The 20,931-nt window shown below is 42.8% G+C and overlaps 1 protein-coding gene across 8 annotated transcripts in view; it reads left to right on the top strand.

The window, feature by feature from the left end:
* TMTC1 (transmembrane O-mannosyltransferase targeting cadherins 1) overlaps positions 1–20,931 on the top strand; it is a 256,132-nt gene that overhangs the window by 213,523 nt on the left and 21,678 nt on the right. For all 8 annotated transcript variants that reach the window (XM_067008959.1, XM_067008961.1, XM_067008963.1 and 5 more), the window contains 2 exons: positions 11,050–11,158; positions 19,596–19,698. In XM_067008959.1, the coding sequence (XP_066865060.1) occupies positions 11,050–11,158; positions 19,596–19,698 (212 nt within the window). The remainder of the gene's footprint in view (positions 1–11,049; positions 11,159–19,595; positions 19,699–20,931) is intronic.

The following is a 20,931-nucleotide window of genomic DNA, read 5'->3' as shown; positions in this document are numbered from 1 at the left end:
ATCAGAAAGGAATTTGCAAGTCCCTTTTCTTTTCAGAGGCAATACTACCTTGGAGCAGCGTCCTGCCTTTGCTGAGAAATCAGTGAGGCTTCAGGTAGAAAAATCCAGATGAGACTCCAGCTGGAGAGGGGCAGGAGCCCAGGGAGCTACCAGGGCCTGCATGGTCCCACGCGCACGATGCTCTGCTAAGCACGATACCCTGCTAAGCACGATACCCTTGCGCGTTTATCCCACAATTACAGGAGCCTGGAGAGATTAATGTGCACCGTTCACAGATTCGGCCCCTGAGTCTCATGGAGGTGGAACATCTAACCCAAGTCATACAGCTGGTGAGGTCAGAGGTGGGATTTAGACAGCAACCCGCCTGAGCCAAAGCCAGGGACGTACATTCCACTGCGTCATCAGAATGCTCTTTGGGCTTCCCTTGTGGCGCAGTGGTTGAGAGTCCGCCTGCCGACGCAGGGGACACGGGTTCATGCCCCAGTCCGGGAAGATCCCACGTGCCGCGGAGCGGCTGCGCCCGTGAGCCGTGGCCGCTGCGCCTGCGCGTCCGGAGCCTGTACGGGAGAGGCCACAGCAGTGAGAGGCCCGCGTACCGCAAAAAAAAAAAAAAAAAAAAAAAAAAAGACTCTTTATCTACGGGGTAGGTGAATCCTGGCTAAACCAGGCTAGTCTCAGCTGCCTTCTCTTCCAGGTCCCAACCTGGGGACATTGTTTCTACGCTTTCTTTCAAATCACGGAAGAGCTTGGCATAAATACTTTGTGTGCTTTGAAGAGATGCTGGCTTGGAACTCGTGCCCCCACCCCTCCCAGCCCGCCTCCGTGCACACGTGGTGCAGGAGCAAGGCCATCGGGTGCGGGGGGGCAGGCGTTCTGCTGCCGGGGTCCAGGGCAGGGACCTCACGGAGCAGGTGAAGCCCTCAAGAGCCAAAGGAGCAAGGGAGGAGGGGACTCGGGAAGAACCTTTCCTCGGGACCTACTCCGTGCCAGCCCGTGTGTGAGGTCTTTGTGTGAGCTGTGACTCCGTGCCTGCAGCTGCGTGAAGAGACAGCGTCAGAACTGTCCATCGTTCCCTTCCTCAGCTTTCAGCTGGGGAGACAGGTGTTAAAGACCACGCCCGCCACACAGGGCGGGGCGGGCGCCCGGCTGCCTCCCGTTGCTCTCCAGTGTGACCTGTCTCATCCTGCAAATCCACTGCGAGGGGGAGGGGGGATTGCGGGGCCTCTACTCATAATTCTAACTAGAGCGAGTGTGGCTTTGCGGTCTTCACCACCACGTAACATGAACCTGTCCTCCAGACGGTTCTCCTATGTGGCGTCCGTAAAGAATCAAGCAGAAACACTAGGGCAAGGGCCTGTACACTAGATTTGCATTGCATCGCCCAGTAAACTAGAACATAAAAGAGGCTGCTCAGGGTAGGATCCAGTTTTCTTCTTTTCCTTCTGCTAGGAAAGACAGTAGAGCCGCAGAAAAACATGCGCTCTGAAAAGATAGCCTTAGTCAGACATTCATAATTTGACTTTTCACAATTCAGTTTTTTTCAGAGGAGCTGGTAGAGTCTATCAGCACCCCCACCACCACCAAAATCACAGTCTTTGCCCTTTGTGAGAGATATCATTCTGGATCCAACAACAACAAAACACCCCAACAAAGGAATGGTGGTTAAGAGACTGCCCGGCATTCCAAGTTCACACTGTGGTTAAGAGAAAATTTTGCTGCTGCCAAGGGGATTGCCAAATCCATTTATTTCTGTTATTGCATTTCCCAGATTCTCCCAAAATGTCAGTACTCTTTCAAAGCAAGCATCTGCTTTCAGTTTAAATGAATGTGTCATGAGATTCTACACAGGAATCCCAAAAGTTTTCTAAATTGACAAACTTAACAGGTCTTTAATTACTAAAAAGAAAATGTGCTGAATTTTCTAAAAATTGCTTTTAGAAAATTTGCTTTTTCTAACTATCTGTCACTAAGACCGAGCCAGGAAAGTGAGAAGAGGCAAATGTTGTTACTTAACACACGAGAAAAACAGCCCCACTGCTGTATAACCTGAGGCAGAATTCCCTGGGAAACTACAAATGTTGAATGGCAAAATTTGCATATTATGAACAAGATCTAATTTCTGCTTAATGCTTCTCTTATGAACTCAGTGAGGAAGATGTTATTGGTCCCAGGGACCCCTTCTCAGTAAGTTTAGCCTTTTGGAAATTCCTGGGGGAGACCTAAGGGAGCGGAGTTTTGCTTGCAGAATATTAGGAGATTTTTACTTCTGTTGATGCCTACATAGCTAACACCGGCACTAAGACTTGGATGCACAAAAGCGGACATTTCACCACAGAGCTTCTACGAGAGAGAAAACTGCCTCTTCCAATTGCAGCGTCACCCTCCAGGCACCTCCACTGCAGCCTCCCCACACCACCTGGCGTCCAGAAGTATCGCCCATCCGGGCAAATCATCCGGACACTGTGGCCCTTCTCTTTGGCTCCGATTGTTCCAGAAAGTCTTCTTTCTCCTTCTTTTCCCTTTCCTCATCCTGTTACATTTTAGCCTTATATATCAAGGATCAACTGATCAGGCAGACCCCACGTAGTAACCAGGGCAGAGTTTCTAAAGCATAGGCTGAAGACCACCGTCACCAGAATCACCTGAGGTGCTTTTTAAGAATCATGATTCCTTGGCCCTACCTCAGACCTACTGAATCTTATGAGGCCTGGGATCCTACATTTTATCAAACACTGAATGATTCTTAAGCACTAAAATTTGAGAGCAGTTGCTCTAAGGAAAAAGTGAAGATGGAATATTTTAGGTCACGGAGGATTGTCGATCATCGGCTGGTGACTCTTTGGCAGATGAAGACATTCACGGGTGCAGAGAGGCAGTAAATATTTCCTAACCCAGGAGCGCTTCACTCCTCCCTGCTTCTCCCAGCTACCCGGGGATCTCTAATAGTTCCATCGGTGCCTGCTGGACCCTTCACAGAAGCTCGGACAGACCTCAGTGTCCTGAGTGCGACATGAGTTTCCAGAGGATCTCAGAGTGTTCCTTTCTATGACTCCAGACAAAAGATGTGCCCGTGCCTAATTGGACAGGGGATGTACTGAGGCTTCATTTTGTCAATTTATTCACCTGCTATGAGCTAGGTAGTTCAAGCTTTTTCTCTGGAATTCAGAAAAACAAACTGTGGACTTGGTTACCTGTATCACATGCTTGGTGAATGTTATTTTCATATTTTCCCCTTTTGAATTGACTTGTCAATTCAGTCTAAATGGCTAACAGAGTATTCCTATATAGAGGGGGCTTACATTGATAATGGGCTTTGGATTTCACGAAACTGCCTGTTACAGAGCCAAAAAGAATGCATTAGGGAGTTTTAATACTGTCTAATGCTGGCCCAGGAGTGATCTGTACTGTCAGAATACATAGGTAATTCCCATTATTAAGAAGTTTGTAAAGTCTATTTGAAATTTTCTGCCTCTCTTGTTATTCCTTTTTACATGGAAACAACTGCTTAAAACTTTCTTTTCCAAGAAGCTTTCCTGGCGTGGCTGAAAAAGAGGTTCAGAATTGCTCCTAATTCTTAATTAAATATTCACCTTTAGCCATCACCCCTGCAAAATGAAGACCTACTCCTGTGTGTGGCTCTAATAGCAGCTGAGTGGATTCTGAACTATCAGTCTGCCATTTAGGCCTCCTCAGCTTGACATTTGCCTTAGAATGAGGTTTTTAGGGGTTTTGACTCTGCTTATTACTGGGTTATTTTACATTTAGTGCAGTGCTATTCAGTTGTGTATTTAATGATGATTTTTACACCCCAAATCCATTATGGTATAAGACCAGACACAGGAAAAATCACTCTAACATCTAACTTAAATTTCTTACGAATAATTTGAAATGTGAAAGTATTGATATATTACTTTAGAAGGAATTTCAAAATCACCACATTTTTTTGTTTGTTTGTTTTGCAGTACTCGGGCCTCTCACTGTTGTGGCCTCTCCCGTTGCGGAGCACAGGCTCCGGACGCGCAGGCTCAGCTGCCACGGCTCACGGGCCCAGCCGCTCCGCGGCATGTGGGATCTTCCCTGACCGGGGCACGAACCCGTGTGCCCTGCATTGGCAGGCGGACTCTCAACCACTGTGCCACCAGGGAAGCCCCAAAACACCACATTTTTTAAAGTGTGTGTGTGAGGGAGTGGTGACTTCCCTGGTGGCGCAGTCCTGCCGATGCAGGGTAAACAGGTTCGAGCACTGGTCCAGGAAGGTCCCACATGCCGCGAAGCAGCTAAGCCCGTGCACCACAGCTACTGAGCGCGCGCTCTAGAGCCCGCGAGCCGCAACTAGAAAAAGCCCGCGCACAGCAACGAAGACCCAACGCAGCCAAAAAAAATTAATTAACTAATTAAAAATAAATAAATAAAAGTGGGGGGAATATAGGTTTTGTTTTGTTTTTTTGTGCTACGCGGGCCTCTCACTGTTGTGGCCTCTCCCGTTGCAGAGCACAGGCTCCAGATGCACAGGCTCAGCAGCCATGGCTCACGGGCCCAGCCACTCCGCGGCATGTGGGATCTTCCCAGACCTGGGCTCGAACCCGTGTCCCCTGTATCGGCAAGCAGACTCTCAACCACTGCGCCACCAGGGAAGCCCGGGAATATAGGTTTTAATGGGTGATTTTAGAAATATTAAATGAGCTACTAAAAGCTACAATATATAATACCTACTGTGTGCCAGAGACACAGGGCGGACAATTTGCCTAAGGGAGCATAGCTAGGAAATAGTGGAGACGGAGTCATAACCCAGTCATTCTGGCTTTTGAGTCTGTGCTTTTAGCTACTCTGCAGAGTTAAGCTAGAGAAGCTGCTTAACAGTGCCTGCTAAATAAGAAGTGCTCAATAAATGGAAACTATACTTGTAATTTTCTTATGAGTCTAAAGCTTGGGATGCTTCTCTTTTTCTAGGATCACTTCTACAATATTGAAAAAGCTGTAGAAACAGAAATATAAAATAGATAATTATATCATTCTCCTCTGTTATTTAAAAAGAAAGCTTATTTAAGGAGATTTATGAAGACCTAGGAATAAAGAAAATATTAAAACCATGGTTTTTAAAAAATAATTTAGCAATTATTGAATTTCTATTTGTGCAGATCACTGTACTAGTCTCTGGGATAAAAGAAGTAAGATTAATAAGGTATGGGTCCTGCCTATGAAGGAGCTTACAACTTAGTAATGGTCACAGACAGAGCACATGACATTTAACAGAGTGGATGCAGAAAGGCCAATCATGGCCTGGTGATGGAACACGCTAAAGTTGAAGTTGCATATTCGAATCCTAGTGGTATAGTAGCTGTGTGGTCGGGGCAAATTGTGTGAGCTCTCCAGATCTCAGGTTTTTATTTTTGTTGGGGTGGTGGTTGCTAGTATTGTTTTCTAAATCTTTATAATGGAGATAATTTTGCATCATTCATAATGCTTAATGGGAATTAAATAATGCAAAAGAATCACTTAACTCTGTCTTTAGCAGAGAGTGATCGTTCAGCAGACAACTACCGTGAAACCTGAAGCTTTAATAAAAACCTACCTGTGTGGCGCCCTCACTGATAGACTCCCACCCTCACGCTGAAGTCACTGGGGCAGCCCTTCAGGTGCTGTGCCAGGACCTTGCAGAAGCCCAGTGGGCTCAAGCTCAGTTACTGCTCAGAATGTTGAGCTGAAGAACAAAGGGCAGCTGCCCCCTTGGAGGCCAGAACAAGACTTTTAATAGCGATTCCCCTATCTTTTCTTCTTAATGGAGGCTCAAAAAGAAAATCAAAATTTAAGAAAGGTAGCATCTGTATGGTTTCTGATTGGGCTGCATGGTTAGGAGCTCTGATAAGGGGATCATCAGAGCTATTAAAAGGTCCAACCTCAGAACCCTAAGGCCTTTGTAAAAGCACCTCAAGTGATTTTAAACCTACAGTGAGGGCAGAGAAGCAGTGCAGTAGTGATCTCTTAGAATAGATACCAAAGGCCACTCAGTCTGGCTGGACTAGTACCCACTAGTCCACACCACTGGGTACGTTTAGAACATTGGTCAGAACTATACTCTAGAGGGTTTTAAGCTAAGAGTCTTCTGTAAGCAGTAGGGCATTAATGAAGATTTTCATGTGTTGAGAGCAGTGCTCTAGGAAAAAAATGTATATTTTAGTTGTCTGTAAATAGAAGGAGGAGAAAGAGGGAACTAGAAACAGGGTGTGAACTAAGGTGTTAGCAAGCACAACTCAGTAAGATGCACTCTAGGCGGCGATAATCCAACAGAATTGTAGGAATATTGCTCTTGTTTGTTTGTTTTTGCGGTACGCAGGCCTCTCACTGCTGTGGCCTCTCCCGTCGCGTAGCACAGGCTCCGGACGCGCAGGCTCAGCGGCCATGGCTCACGGGCCCAGCCGCTCCGCGGCACATGGGATCCTCCCGGACCGGGGCACGAACCCGCGTCCCCTGCATCGGCAGGCGGACTCTCAACCACTGCGCCACCAGGGAAGCCCTTGCCCTTGTTTTTTAATATGGGATAATTAGCAAAGAAACATGGGCCATAATGCAGATATGAGAGGATGCTATTGAATTCAGAAACAGGTTGAAATGAAGTTCAGGTCTCACGTGGTAATTACCTTACTATATGACCAAGGAAGGTTCTATTTAGGTGATCATTTGCTGTGAGTTATTGTGTCAAAACCATACCAATTTCATAAACTCCTGCCAAAGGGTGAGCAAAAGAGAAACCACAGAAGAAATATATCTTCCCTGCTATTCCTCTTCCTTTCAGAAACATAAACAACAACAATAAATTTACCACTTATCAATTTCTTGGGCTTTCTTAAAAAAACATTTAAAAATATCTGTCAACTTGGCATGTGCCTGACGGGAAAAGCAGAGGCATCCAAGAGTGCAGAGCTAAGAGGAAAAATCTCATCTGCCCCAGTTTTTGCATCTCGTAATACTTACATACCATGTGAAATTACATGATGAGATGTTTTTTGAAAGTATATCAGTCAGGGACTTCCCTGGTGGCGCAGTGGTTAAGAATCCACCTGCCAATGCAGGGGACATGGGTTCCAGCCCTGGTCTGGGAAGATCCCACATGCCGCGGAGCAGCTAAGCCCATGCACCACAACTACTGAGGCTGCGCTGTAGAGCCTGTGAGCCACAACTAATGAGCCCGTGTGCCTACAGCTACTGAAGCCCACACACCTAGAGCCCATGCACTGCCCCAAAGAGTAGCCCCTGCTCGCCGCAACTAGAGAAAGCTCACACACAGCAATGAAGACCTAACGCAGCCAAAAATAAATAAATTTATTTTTTTAAAAAAGTATATCAGGGCTTCCCTGGTGGCGCAGTGGTTGAGAGTCCGCCTGCCGAGGCAGGGGACACGGGTTCGTGCCCCGGTCCGGGAAGATCCCACGTGCCGCGGAGCGGCTGGGCCCGTGAGCCATGGCGGCTGAGTCTGTCCGTCCGGAGCCTGTGCTCCGCAACGGAAGAGGCCACAACAGTAAGAGGCCCGCGTACCGAAAAAAGAAAAAAAAAAAAAAAAAAAAGTATATCAGTCAGTCCCTCAAGAGATTAATAGAGGTACAGTTTTTCATAAAGAATTCAAGTTCCCTGTACATAACTTTGATGCTTACTTTTCCAATATGTCACATGAATGTGAATGGACAATCTCAAGTATTTAGATTCACTCACTGTAGTAAGTGGTAATTAACCTCACTGAGTTTATATATGTATGAAAGATTAAGCTGTCATTCTAACTGATGTGAGTCATAACAAATGAAAATCATTAACTCTTTGCTATCAAATTGTTGTGGCTTTTTCTCTGCTGATTTTGAAGAATATCCAAGCTAAATTATGTCCTGAGGGGCTTAATTTTCAGACTCAGTTTCCTAAATCTATATCTTCCTTTGGATTTTGGGAAAATTTCCAAGTTAATGTTAATAAAGATTTATGAAATCCTTGGAGGAAGACTTCTTCTAACCATGAAACCAATAGTTCAATTACCAGGATTAAAAGTAAGTTTTCATAAAAATAGAACTACCATCTGACCCAGCAGTCCCACTACTGGGCATATACCATGAGAAAACCATAATTCAAAAAGACACATGTACCACAATATACATAGCAGCACTATTTACAATAGCCAGGACATGGAAGCAACCTAAGTGTCCATCGACAGATGAATGGATAAAGAAGATGTGGTACATATATACCATGGAATATTACTCAGCCATAAAAAGAAAGGAAATTGAGTTATTTGTAGTGAGGTGGATGGACCTAGAGTCTGTCATACAGAGTAAAGTAAGTCAGAACGAGAAAAGCAAATACTATATATGTATGCTAACACATATATATGGAATCTAAAAAAAAAAAAAGGGTTCTTACGAACCTAGGGGCAGGACAGGAATAAAGACGCAGATGTGGAGAATGGACTTGAGGACATGGGGAGTGGGAAGGGTAAGCTGGGACGAAGTGAGAGAGTGGCATGGACATATATACACTACTAAACGTAAAATAGATAGCTAGTGGGAAGCAGCTGCATGGCACAGGGAGATCAGCTCGGTGCTCTGTGACCACCTAGAGGAGTGGGATAGGGAGGGTGGGAGGGAGACGCGAGAGGGAGGGGATATGGGGACATATGTATACGTATAGCTGATTCACTTAGTTATACAGCAGAAGCTAACACAACATTGTAAAGCAATTATAAGATGTTAAAAAAAAGTTTTCATTTAAAAACATGTGCCCATGGGAGAATTACTTCAAGGTATATTTTAGAAACCCAAGCATATGTAAACATGGTGGTCTTCCATAGAGTCTTACAGACACTCTGAATGTTTGTCAACTAAATGAATGAACTGACAAGAAAGCAGCACTAAGAGAGCTGTAATGCCAGTTTCTCATAACCACGCAACTGTAAAGCCACATCCCAAAGGTGAACCACTTAAGGACACAGGTGTTACACCTTGATATCAAGGGCAGGACTATGCATGGAGAGGAGCCAGAGTTTGAGTTAGTTAGACCCCATTAAGGAGAGGATAGTGTGGACGGCCACCCCCCCTGGGAAATAGCTAACACAATGACAAATGTTTTCACATTTGCTACATTGAATAGTGTATTGAATGCAAGAGAGACATTGAATGCAACGCCTCTGCTGGAAACATGACTTTTTTTTCAAGATCTGTGATAGGAGGCTGTCTTCTATGTAAAATCGTCTCGTAACATGTTACTTCTAGTACTTGGAACTCAAACGTATGGAGTCAATACTAGTTTTCCCCTATAGATCTTCATCCTGTAGAGCCTGAAGCCCTACGTAGGGGTTCTATAGCAGGAACTACTCTCAGCTGCCTTTGATAATTCAGGGAGCCGTGCTACTAAAATCTCAATGTGAGTACAAATTACCTGAGAATCTTTTTTTTTTTTTTTAGTATATGTGCTGCCGAAGCGAGCTACCTGAGAATCTTTTTAACATTCAGGGTCTGATTCTTTAGGTCCAGATGGGGCCTGAGACTCTGTACTGCTAACCGGCTCCTAGGTGATGTTGGTCCATGGTTCATACTTCGGGCATCAAGCTCATAGGAGGTGGATTTCTAAGTAGTTGGAATAAGCAAGTATAGTGTGACGGAAGAGCACCAGATCTTGACTCGGAACACTAGCTATGTGAACGTGATGAGTCACTTGACTTTCCTGAATCCAGATTTTTCTCATTAGAAAAATGAGTATAATAGGACAGTAATACCTGCTGCATGGGATCGTTGTGAGAATTAAATTAATGATGGTATGTGAAAAGTGACCAGAGCATTTGGTACATATTCGTTGTTGAATAAATGATTGTTGACCCTACGTAGTAAAAACGTAAGCACACAATTCAGTATTGGTAACTCATAAAGTTGGGGGACCCTTAGGCTGTGTGCCCTCCGTAGTTCTGGTGATTCTATTCTTCACTCCGCCTCTTTTGCCAATTACAGTGTCTAGCACTTAGCAAGTGGTCAGTGTTTGTGGAACTGTATGGATGGCAACGTTGATCACTGCCAGCATACATTTTTGTCTTCGGGGATACTGATACCAGGCTAATGACCCAGTGTTTCCCCGTGGCACTAACAGGAAAGAGAACTTTTGCCCAAAATAGTGGTAACAACTTGGAAGCCTTGAGTTCTCTTTAAATCAAAAATGTAATCACTGGGAGAAGACTGAAATGAAGAAGATCATCAGCCCGATTTTTAATAAAAATATGAGGGTAAAAGAGCTGATCAGGGCTTCCCTGGTGGCGCAGTGGTTGAGAGTCCGCCTGTCGATGCGGGGGACGCGGGTTCGTGCCCCGGTCCGGGAGGATCCCACGTGCCGCGGAGCGGCTGGGCCCGTGAGCCGTGGCCGCTGCGCCTGCGCGTCCGGAGCCTGTGCTCCGCAACGGGAGAGGCCACAACAGTGAGAGGCCCGCGTACCGAAAAAAGAAAAAAAAAAAAAAAAGAGCTGATCATTCTTTGCCAGCCAGTAGTCACAGTATCTTCTAATTTCACAAATTATGTGGAAAGGTATCTCTCTTAATATAAAAGCAAACATGAACGTGGGCAGTTTGGCTGGCTTGTTGCTGTTAGGTGGCTCAGCTCGCATTAGGAGCCCCGCCGGCAGTGGTGCAGTTAGTACTTCAGGGGTTCAAACCGTCCTCCACATCGTTGAAAACTGGCTCCCAGGCCACCCAGGTCATGTGCCCAAAATTGCTCCTCTGAAGGTCAAACTTTCTGCTTAATAAACTTGTACACTTTAAAATAAAACTCTCAAGAGCACACAGTGAGAAATGGAATGTAGAGAAATCAGTGAATAACCTGCAGTGTCATTTATATCTTAACATCTCTTTCCATTGAGAATTCAGAGACAGAAACTTATTAGCACCTGGAGGAAGTCTAATGTAATTCATTTTCAGTAAAAATCAGAGTGAATCCGTTAATCTTTGCTAAAAGAAATGAGATTTTCAAGTCTAACCAGAGGATTTAAAGTTTTATTAAAAGGTGTTCTTTTTTACCCTCTTATAACCTATAGGTCTCAGGAGAAAAAGGAAGAGGCTATCACCTTACTGAAAGATTCCATTAAATATGGTCCCGAGTTTGCCGATGCATATTCAAGCTTAGCTTCATTACTGGCTGAGCAGGTAATTGTTTCCAGTTAGTTCCACATAATATTTTTAAATGTTTCTGTTGAATATATAAATTAATATTACACAGATTTTTATATATATCATTTAACTTGTAAGCTCATATTAGACAACTGATCTCTATGTCAGTTTTCTTCTTGATAGAAATTACAAACCTAGTTTTCTCACTCCAATATTCTTTGTGTATGTAGGTGGCCTCTAGACAAAGATGGTCCATTATATAGGCCATTGCTATATTCTCTGTCACTTTGGGACAAAATCTATCAAGAACAATACATGGTATTTGCTGGTTTCATTACTACTCACTTATATTTTTCTGGGGAATTGCTAATGGACTAAGATCTCTGAACTCAATATGGAACCAATTACCAATAATCTTATAGATCCTATGTCTTAGAACGGTTAGAAGATCACAGAGTCTCGTAGGACAGGCTCCTAAGAGAGAACATCTCTCACGCCATAAAGCAGAGAGGTATTTTGATTCCCCCTCCTTCTCCTCTCTGTGTCTAAACCATTTGATCCCACTTTTGGTGTCCTGGATGCATGCCCCCTGCTGTGGGGAAAACAAATATAAGTTGTCTTCTCTAAATTGACGATATAGTTTTGTTGACACACATAAGTGCCCTCAATAGAAGGTAGATTCTGCTATCACACAATTGCCAGATTGTCAATTTAAACAATGGGGGGGGAAGAAAAATGGTAGAAGAAACCTAGTAGCATGAGTTGTCATGGATGTTAGATACATAAAAGGATCCAGAATAAATTTGCCCCTCTGTGTCAACTGAAGCATAGAAGTCAGAAAAACAGGACAGAAAATAAACTCTTAGATTTGAAGTCTGGATGGTCTCTGGCTTACTAGCCTCTTTTGGTTTTCTATTAACATTCAGAACTGGCTGTACTCCAGCTTCACAGATAGGATTGTAAACATTTACAAGCCCCCCACCATTTTTAACCAGCCTACTCTTGCCATAGATCATATAGCTTGCATTACACTAGCAGTAAAGGAAATGAAGTTAACATAATGACTTGATCCACTGTAAATTATTGCTAGCCCCAGGTTTATAGCCTATTGAAAAACTCAATTAATTAATTTGATAACACTTAAAATATTTTTCTTTTATATATTTTGGGATATGACTTCACCTGATACAAGAATGCAAAGAAAATTGGAACAGTAAAATATAAGCTAGAAGTAAAGCTCAAAAATAAGAGAGGTCCAGAGTCAGTGTCTCTTCTTTAACAAGTGCCATCTTTTGGGTAGATTCAGGCACCTATACCATTGTATGTGTGGTCAGGTCACCTTGAGCTGAACCCTACCTTAATAATTTATTGATTTAATTATTCAGCACATATTTATTGAACATTTAGGTATCACCAAGTATTAGAAATTGCTGAAGTAGCAAGGTATGGGCCTCAACTCATGGAACTTAGAGTCTAAAAGGTAAGGATACTCTTAAGTGAAGAATTACCACCCTTTCCCCAATGTCTAACCCAGTTGTGACAAATGGGCAAAGACAGAATAGAGTACCAGTGAGAATGTTATAGGGACCTAACCTAATACAGGGAGCAGTGAGTGCTGGCCAAAGAGTGATATTTAGTCTGATACCTTAAGAACTTATAGATATCAACAAGATTAAAATTATTAGGAAAAGCATTCTGGCTACAGGAATTAGACCACCTGAGGGCTGTCGGGTGGGGAACAGTACGATCCCTTCCTCTTATGGGAGGAAAGTCATGTGTCTGAAAGTGCAGAGAATGAGGACAAAAGGGCATGAGAGGGCTTCCCTGGTGGCGCAGTGGTTGCGAGTCCGCCTGCCGATGCAGGGGACACGGGTTCGTGCCCAGGTCCGGGAGGATCCCACATGCCGCGGAGCGGCTGGGCCCGTGAGCCATGGCGGCTGAGCCTGCGCGTCCGGAGCCTGTGCTCCGCAACGGGAGAGGCCACAGCAGTGAGAGGCCCGCATACCGCAAAAAAAAAAAAAAAAAAAAAAAAAAAGGGCATGAGAAGAGTTTGGAGATGGAGAAAGCTGCAATTCTATGTAAATTTAGCTTCCCCTCACTCTTCCTGGTCTCTTGACAGTGTGACACAGCAGTGATCACTTAACACTTGTCATAGTGTTTTCTCTTTAGCTTTTATTTTATGATTCTTGGCAATTCCTCTTTAAAGGGATCATTTCTTTCTTTCTTAAATTGTCACAGGGTGATATTGATCACAGTCTGCTGGGCGATGAGAAAATTCAGGATTAGAAATACCTAACATGTCCTTGGTGAGGAGGAATGCCAAGTTAATTGATTCATTTCAGTTGAATGAGAAAGAGAATTAGACGTCAAATGTTGGCCTCACGTTCCTCGTACACGTCCATGTCAGTGACTGATGGGGGAAGAACTGTTTTGTAAGGAAAGTAAAAGCAAAGGAAAGGGTGAGAAAGCAGGCATCTTTGCTTTATGTTTTGAGCCGCTGTGTCTTAAAGAGTTGCTTGGCGACGTCACTGACATGAGTTTAAACATCCAGCGGTCCTACACTTTCCAGGTTTGTAATACTCATTTGGCTAATGGGGAGATACACGATAGCTCTGTGTGCTCGTGTCATTGGCCAGAGTGAAAGTACTTCTGGAAAGCAGCTCAGACACATGGCCAAGATGTCAGAGCACAACCTTCCAGCCCCGTCTCTGTAGGTCTTTCACCACTTTGGAACATCACACCCTGTATCTGCCATACAGTAAGAACATATGTTACAGGCCATTCATTACACCAGTGGTTCACAAAGGGTTGACCGGGGACGCCTGAGGTCCAAGAAGGCCTGTGCAGTTTTTAATTTGCCTTTTTTTGCTCTCATTCTCTCCCCAGTGTACAGTGGTTCTTTAGAGGCTACATGATATATTCACAGTCATGAAAAGAGTATGAAAATATTCTCCCCTTTCCAACTAAATGTCTGTGTGAGACCAGGTTTCTTCAGATACCTCAACTAAAAAACATATAGAAACAGATTAGTACAAAAATAGATACAAGAACCCAGCTGTCTTCTATCAAGCCAGACATTTAAAAGACTTGGAAAAATAGAAAATAATGCCACTATTCTCACTAATTTTTTTGGCTTTGGAAAATATAGTTATTTTCTTATAAATGTGTTATGTTTATTATTTTAAATAAATAATAAATATTAGTTTACTTATTGGTTTATTAAATAAAAATTTCTCAGCTTCATTTCTGTTGTGGTACACATTGATAGATGTAGACCACATAAAGCTCTTTGGGGTCCTCAGTACATTTTAGAGTGCAAGCCAAGAAGTTTGAAGATTGCTGCATTGAGCCCATGTCCCTTTGTCCTCCTGGTTGCTGCAACTTGAACTATAAGAAATCTTTTCCAAGTGTATCAGTTGGCCCAAGAGAATAAATGACAGTCAAACGTCCTTTTTCAGATCTACTTTTCACTTTCTCTTCCTTGAGGTAAAAAACATGCCATGTCGGTAATTACAGCATGTAAAACGTGGAGATGTTGATGGTGTTTTCTCTGTCCTGCGAGGCCCATTTCATTTCCACCCCACTGAAAATGCTTTTGAGCCTTGGAGAGGAGCCCACGGCTCCATGCAGCCCATTCTTAACCATTGCCCTCGAAGGCCGATTTCATGCTGAGGTAACGGTTGGCTGGGGACTCTGGTGACAGTATTATTTGTCAGAACCGTTCTCTGGGTCACAAGCATATTTAATTAAAGTTGTCCTATAAATAGCTTGTATTCATTTCCTCTGGATCTCACAAATCAGTAGAGACTGGGAGTGATCCGCTTAGGTCAGGACATCTAGCCAAATGAGGTAAATGAAATTGAACTTGAGGGATTAAGGATACTCCTTTTTAAGATAAATGCATTGCCCTTCCAGAGAAGTGGAATTTGTTTTAAACAGCTAGAAGTTATTTTTCTCCTGCAGTGGTGGTCCCTTTCGTTTTTTAATAAGTGGAGTTAATCATTCTTTGAAATTTACAGTCAAATGAAAGGACAAGAAAGATAAACATTGAAAACATTTGTCATAGAGCCAGAGTCTTGAGACTGTCCTTGGGGGTTACCGAAGATATGGGATGTGATTCCTTGCTCTAGACATGGATGGTCTTTCAAATCCCATTACTTCTTTGGACTTTGAAAATTGCATTCCTAGTGGAGACCCAGCTCATAAACCCCAAAATGGGTTTTAGATGAAAAAGGTGATCTCTTTGCCTATTCTGGAGCAACAGGAATGTGGGGAAAAGGTAAAATTAAATCAGGTATAAGAGTAATTGCAGGGGCTTCCCTGGTGGCGCAGTGGTTGAGAGTCCGCCTGCCTATGCAGGGGACGCGGGTTCGTGCCCCGGTCCGGGAAGATCCCACATGCCGCGGAGCGGCTGGGCCCGTGAGCCATGGCCGCTGAGCCTGCATGTCCGGAGTCTGTGCTCCGCAACAGGAGTGGCCACAACAGTGAGGGGCCCGCGTACCGCAAAAAAAAAAAAAAAAGAGTAATTGCACTTGAAAACTATGGTATCTGACTTCAGCAAGTTAAAATGTGAGGACGTCAATTTTATTCCTTTCAGGAAAAACACCTTTCAACTCTCCCACAGTTTGGGTATAAGGATGTTTTAAAGGTCTCAAGTAGCTGCAGGTTTTTTTCATGCACATCTTCATATTACACAGCTGCTGGTGTTAATGGTAACCAGTGTTTCCAGGCATTTGGTTTATGATCGTTTTAGAGAATCTGTCTATATAAACACCAGTCAGGGTATCACTCCTGGTTGCCTTCCAAGAACCTTGGGCTTCTCCTTTTGTGACACTGTCACCATATATCACAGTGTCTCCTTGCCTGAATCCCTCTCCGTTGTCTGTGTGGGCAGGATTGTCTGTCTCACCCACTCTTCTGTCTCCATTATATACTTGACATGTGGGAGGTACTATTACTTATACCACTGGGAGATAGATGCAAAAGACATGGGGATGAATAAAACAAAATACATCTATTTAAGGAGCTCAGGGACAAATGAACTAAGGAATACAACTCAATGTGAGCAGTGTAGTAAAGAGGTAAATACAGATGCTCTAGAGCTCAGGTGCCCGGGCGTTGTTACTGAGGCCACGTCCGGCGTCACAACCCTGTCCACGTGGCATTTTAGCCTACGGTTTCAAATTCCTTTCCCATCAAATCTCTTTAGTTAACTCTATATGAGAAAAAAATAACTAATTTGGGTGTTCTTCATTTTAACTTTTCTTAATCATCTTCTGACATGGAGGTCAACAAGCAATTTCTTAGAGGCAACCAGAAAAAGAAAATACCCTGGCTAATCCTAAACTAGGTAATCAGTTCCTAAAAATCTTGAGTTTCTTGTGTTACCATTTGACCAGTGTTAGTGTTTGACACTAATGCCATCTGTTTTTAAATGTGCTCATGAAATACTACTCCTAGTAGTAGTAATAAGAGTAGAGGAATAACATGACAAAGTGCTGACTATTTGCTAGGCATTGTTCTCGGGGCTTCACCTGTTTTAATCCATTTAATCCTCAGAACAACCCTCTGAAATAGGTACTATTTTGTCCCTTTGTTACACTTGGGTACATGGAGGGGAAGTAAGGTCACAGGGGCAGTAAATGGTGGGGTTGGGACGCCAATCCATGTAGCCAAGCGCTGGCAGCCCAATTCTTTTTTTAATTTTATTAAAGTATAGTTGATTTATAATGTTGTGTTAATTTCTGCTGTACAGTTATACATATATATATACATTCTTTTTTATATATTCTTTTCCATTATGGTTTATCATATTGAATATAGTTCTCTGTGCTCTACAGTAGGATCTTGTTGTTTATCCATCCTATATATAATAGTTTGCCTCTGCTGATCCCAAACTCCCATTCCTTCCCTTCCCTATCCCCTCCCCCTGCCTTGGCAGCCAAAAGTCTGTTCTCAATGTCTGTGAGTCTGTCTCTGTTTTGTAGTTTTGTTCATTTGTATTGTATTTTAGATTCCACATACAAGTGATATCATATGGTATTTGTCTTTCTCTTTCTGACTTACTTCACTTGGTATGATAATCTCTAGGTCCATCCATGTTGCTGCAAATGGCATTATTTCATTCTTTTTGAAGGCTGAGTAATATTCCATTTTATATATATATATATATATATATATATATATACACACACACACACACAAACATACTACATCTTCTTTATCCATTCATCTGTCGATGGGCATTTAGGTTGTTTCCATGTCTTGGCTATCGTAAATAGTGCCGCTGTGAACATAGGGGTGCGTGTATCTTTTTTAAAAAAATAAATTTATTTATTTATTTTTGGCTGTATTGGGTCTTCGTTGCTGCACTTGGGCTTTCTCTAGTTGTGGCGAGCAGGGGCTACTCTTCGTTGCGGTGCGCGGGCTTCTCATTGCTTCTCTTGTTTCAGAGCACGGGCTCTAGGTGTGGAGGTTTCAGTAGTTGTGGCACACGGGCTCAGTAGTTGTGGCTCACGGGCTCTAGAGTGCAGGCTTAGTAGTTGTGGCACACAGGCTTAGTTGCCCGGCAGATCCCTGTGGGATCTTCCCAGACCAGGACTTGAACCCTCATCCCCTGCACTGGCAGGTGGATTCTTAATCACTGCACCACCAGGGAAGCCCCAGCATGTATCTTTTTGAATTATAGTTTTGTCTGGATATATGCCCAGGAGTGGGATTGCTGGATCATATGGCAACTCTATTTTTGGTTTTATGAGGAACCTCCATACGGCAGCCCAATTCTTAATTACTATTACTATGCCATGCTTTCTATAGCAATTACAGAAAATGTGCTGAATGAATGCGTAAATGAATAAATATGCAACGGTACTCTCTATCTATTACTTCGATTGGAGTCTTATGTAATATATGTCTTGCCTGTTTCCATTTAATACACACGCATGCACACTTACCAATTTGCTAGACCTTCGGTGGGTGATACCTTCAGAAAGTTTTTCTTTTCTTCAGTAGATTGAAAGATGACATTTTGAGATTTTTCATTCATCTCTAATTTTCTTTTGAGTTTGACAATTTGTTGAGCTTGGCAATTAGAAAACACACTTTTAGAAACGTGGAAATCCATTTTTGCTGGACTATGGATTTGTAATTCAGATAAGAGAAATTTGCCAAATTCAAACCACACTTTGTTCCCTAAATGGTACTTAAATATGTGGATTCGAAGAGATGGCATTGGTCATTCCACAGAGTGTCTTCGCCTTTCTGAGTCAAATCAGATTTAGGCTTCTTGGCTTATTGCTAAGCACTCAGGGCATTTTTATTCACAAGCTCAAGGTGTCAGGTCTGGGAAAAATGATGCCGTACATTCTCTTTTCATGTGTCTGGTTGAATGCTTAGTAGTAGTAACTTCTGATAAAATTATGGACTGTGTCCATGATCAGAGCACATGAAAGGAAAAGTTGCTTTGTGTTTTATGCCAAACGATTGCCTTTCGCCTGACCTTCATAGCAGTACTAGGAAACTAGGAAACGGTTTACTTGTGAGTAATTGTTAGAACCTGGGTGATTTCATTTCATTTGATTCATTAATTGAATCAAATGATTCATTGATTTTCATTCTTTGATTTCTTTTACAATGAATCTCCTACATTGTAAAAGAAAGGGTGACGTGACAATCTCAGATGGTTGTGGAAAATGTGCCTAAAAACGAATTCAGAATTATTGAAGTGTGTTCAAGTGGATTGTTAGAGCAGAAGACCAAAACAACTAGAAAAAGATCCATTGAAGCTGTGGCAGTTGATCTCGGCCTTGCCACAAAGGGAGGAGTTGGAGGTGTGCCTTTGAGGGGCCCTGTATTCCTGTTGGAGGGAACAGCTCAGAGATGGAAAGGGCGGGGTGATAAGGGAAGTAACAAATGGTTTGGTGGGCTATAGAAATCTTTAGAGTAAAGAAGGAATGAGGCAAACCCCTCCCATAATCAGCATCAGCCTCCCCTCCCACTTCCTTCCAAAAAACCTCCCCAAATAAATCATACAACGTAGGTAAGAAAGCTAGCTATGCAAGTGCAGCTGTGTCAAATAGCCAGGCCTCCCTGTCTCCCAGTGAGATTGCCATCTCGGAAGGCGTTCCTATATGAATGGACCACACGTATTTTCTTCCAGAGAGTCACTGGGGTGGAGGGCATCCCATTCAAATATCCATTTTGAGGCTTTTTCCAACTGTAGGGCAAATCCTTCCAGATACTGCTTCTTAGTAAACATCAGCTGGTTTGCGCTGAAGGAACTCAACACCAGTATGCGTCTTTGGTATGTGCGCTGTTGGCACTGACTTTAATTCAGAGTACATAGCGTTTGATCTTGGTGCCTGTTGCATAGCAGATGCTCAGTAAATTATTTTCTGCTCTTCACACTTCCGTTATTCAGTTTATTGTTGATTTTTTAAAAAAACTTTATGTTTTTCTTTGTTCTCTTTTGAAGGAGAGGTTTAAGGAAGCTGAGGAAATATACCAGGCTGGAATAAAGAACTGCCCAGATAGCTCAGACTTACACAACAACTATGGAGTTTTCCTAGTTGATACTGGTAAGTGAGATGAAAGAGAACCTGTTCTGTGGAGATGAGATGATACTATCTATCAAGCTAGATGGCAACCACGCCAATTATGCCTCAAAAGTAGAACTCACTGCGCTTGGCAGGAAGCTCACACCGTTGACAGTCACATTGTACTTTGGGGCTGTCGTTTCTCTAACTCTTCAAGCTCAATTCAGTAAAATCTGCCCGATTCTTACAATCAGGTTGCTAAGGAAAACTCCCCAGGTGACAGCAAGTGGCCTTGATGATTTAATAAGCAACAGTCTCCTTTGAATAGCATTTATACAAGTTTATAAATCTATGATGATGAACTGTTCTCTACAACGAACCTGCCTTTGAATCTATTTACTGGCAGATGGTAAATACTTTTCTACAGCCGATTAAGAGGTCTTCAATTGTTTCATTGTTCTTTATGTGATACATACTATAGAAACTGTACCATTATAATTGATAGAGTACCCTTATAGGACAGGTGCAACATAAAATACACTTTATCTTATTTAATGAAAAACTTTACTGGCTGGGTAGGAATTATGTTTTCTTTATGATTTGTACCCCGCATACTGTTGGCATGTTATGAATACTTGTAAAGAATGAAAAGATGCTTGAATTTAATACAAAAACACTGCTTTGTTCTCATTGACTATTAGACAACCTGCCCTGCAATAAAATTCGATTTTAATTCTTCTGTCCATATGAACTGCTCAAAAGGGTTTTTATTTTCTAGGATATTTGAAGCCCTTCTGTTTCTTAGGACATAAATTTACATTCTGATACACCTAGGAAACGTCCCTTATTTTCACATGTAAAATTGTTTCTTAGTGCCACCTGCTGGTTCTTTGGCACCATAATAATAAATTAGGTATCAAAGATTAAAAACAGACAAACAAAAAATTGAAGAGACCGCCTGTTGGCCTGATCTAGCCCTCTTCCTTCTACTTCAACAACAAAATATCCCACCCCAACTCCCAGCCCCCCCAAATCTCACTGACCACCCTCTATATTTTCCCACCACTCCCACTGTATTCCATTTTTATACCACTGAAATTCTCCCTATCATGACCTATACATAGACCTCTACGGACGTACAGTCTTTTTTGGCACCTCCTAGTCAAACTTGCATTCAAAGAAGGTAGACTTGAAAAGATGTCTGTGTGGGTAATAAACATTCCACGCCATGTAGAACTTCAGACTTGTCCACAATTCATTCACTTACATATAATT

The sequence above is a fragment of the Kogia breviceps genome, chromosome 12, assembly GCF_026419965.1.
Source record: "Kogia breviceps isolate mKogBre1 chromosome 12, mKogBre1 haplotype 1, whole genome shotgun sequence".
Taxonomy (NCBI): Eukaryota; Metazoa; Chordata; class Mammalia; order Artiodactyla; family Physeteridae; genus Kogia; species Kogia breviceps.
The sequence above is the reverse complement of the archived record's forward strand: the minus strand, read 5'-3'. Positions and strand labels throughout refer to the sequence as shown.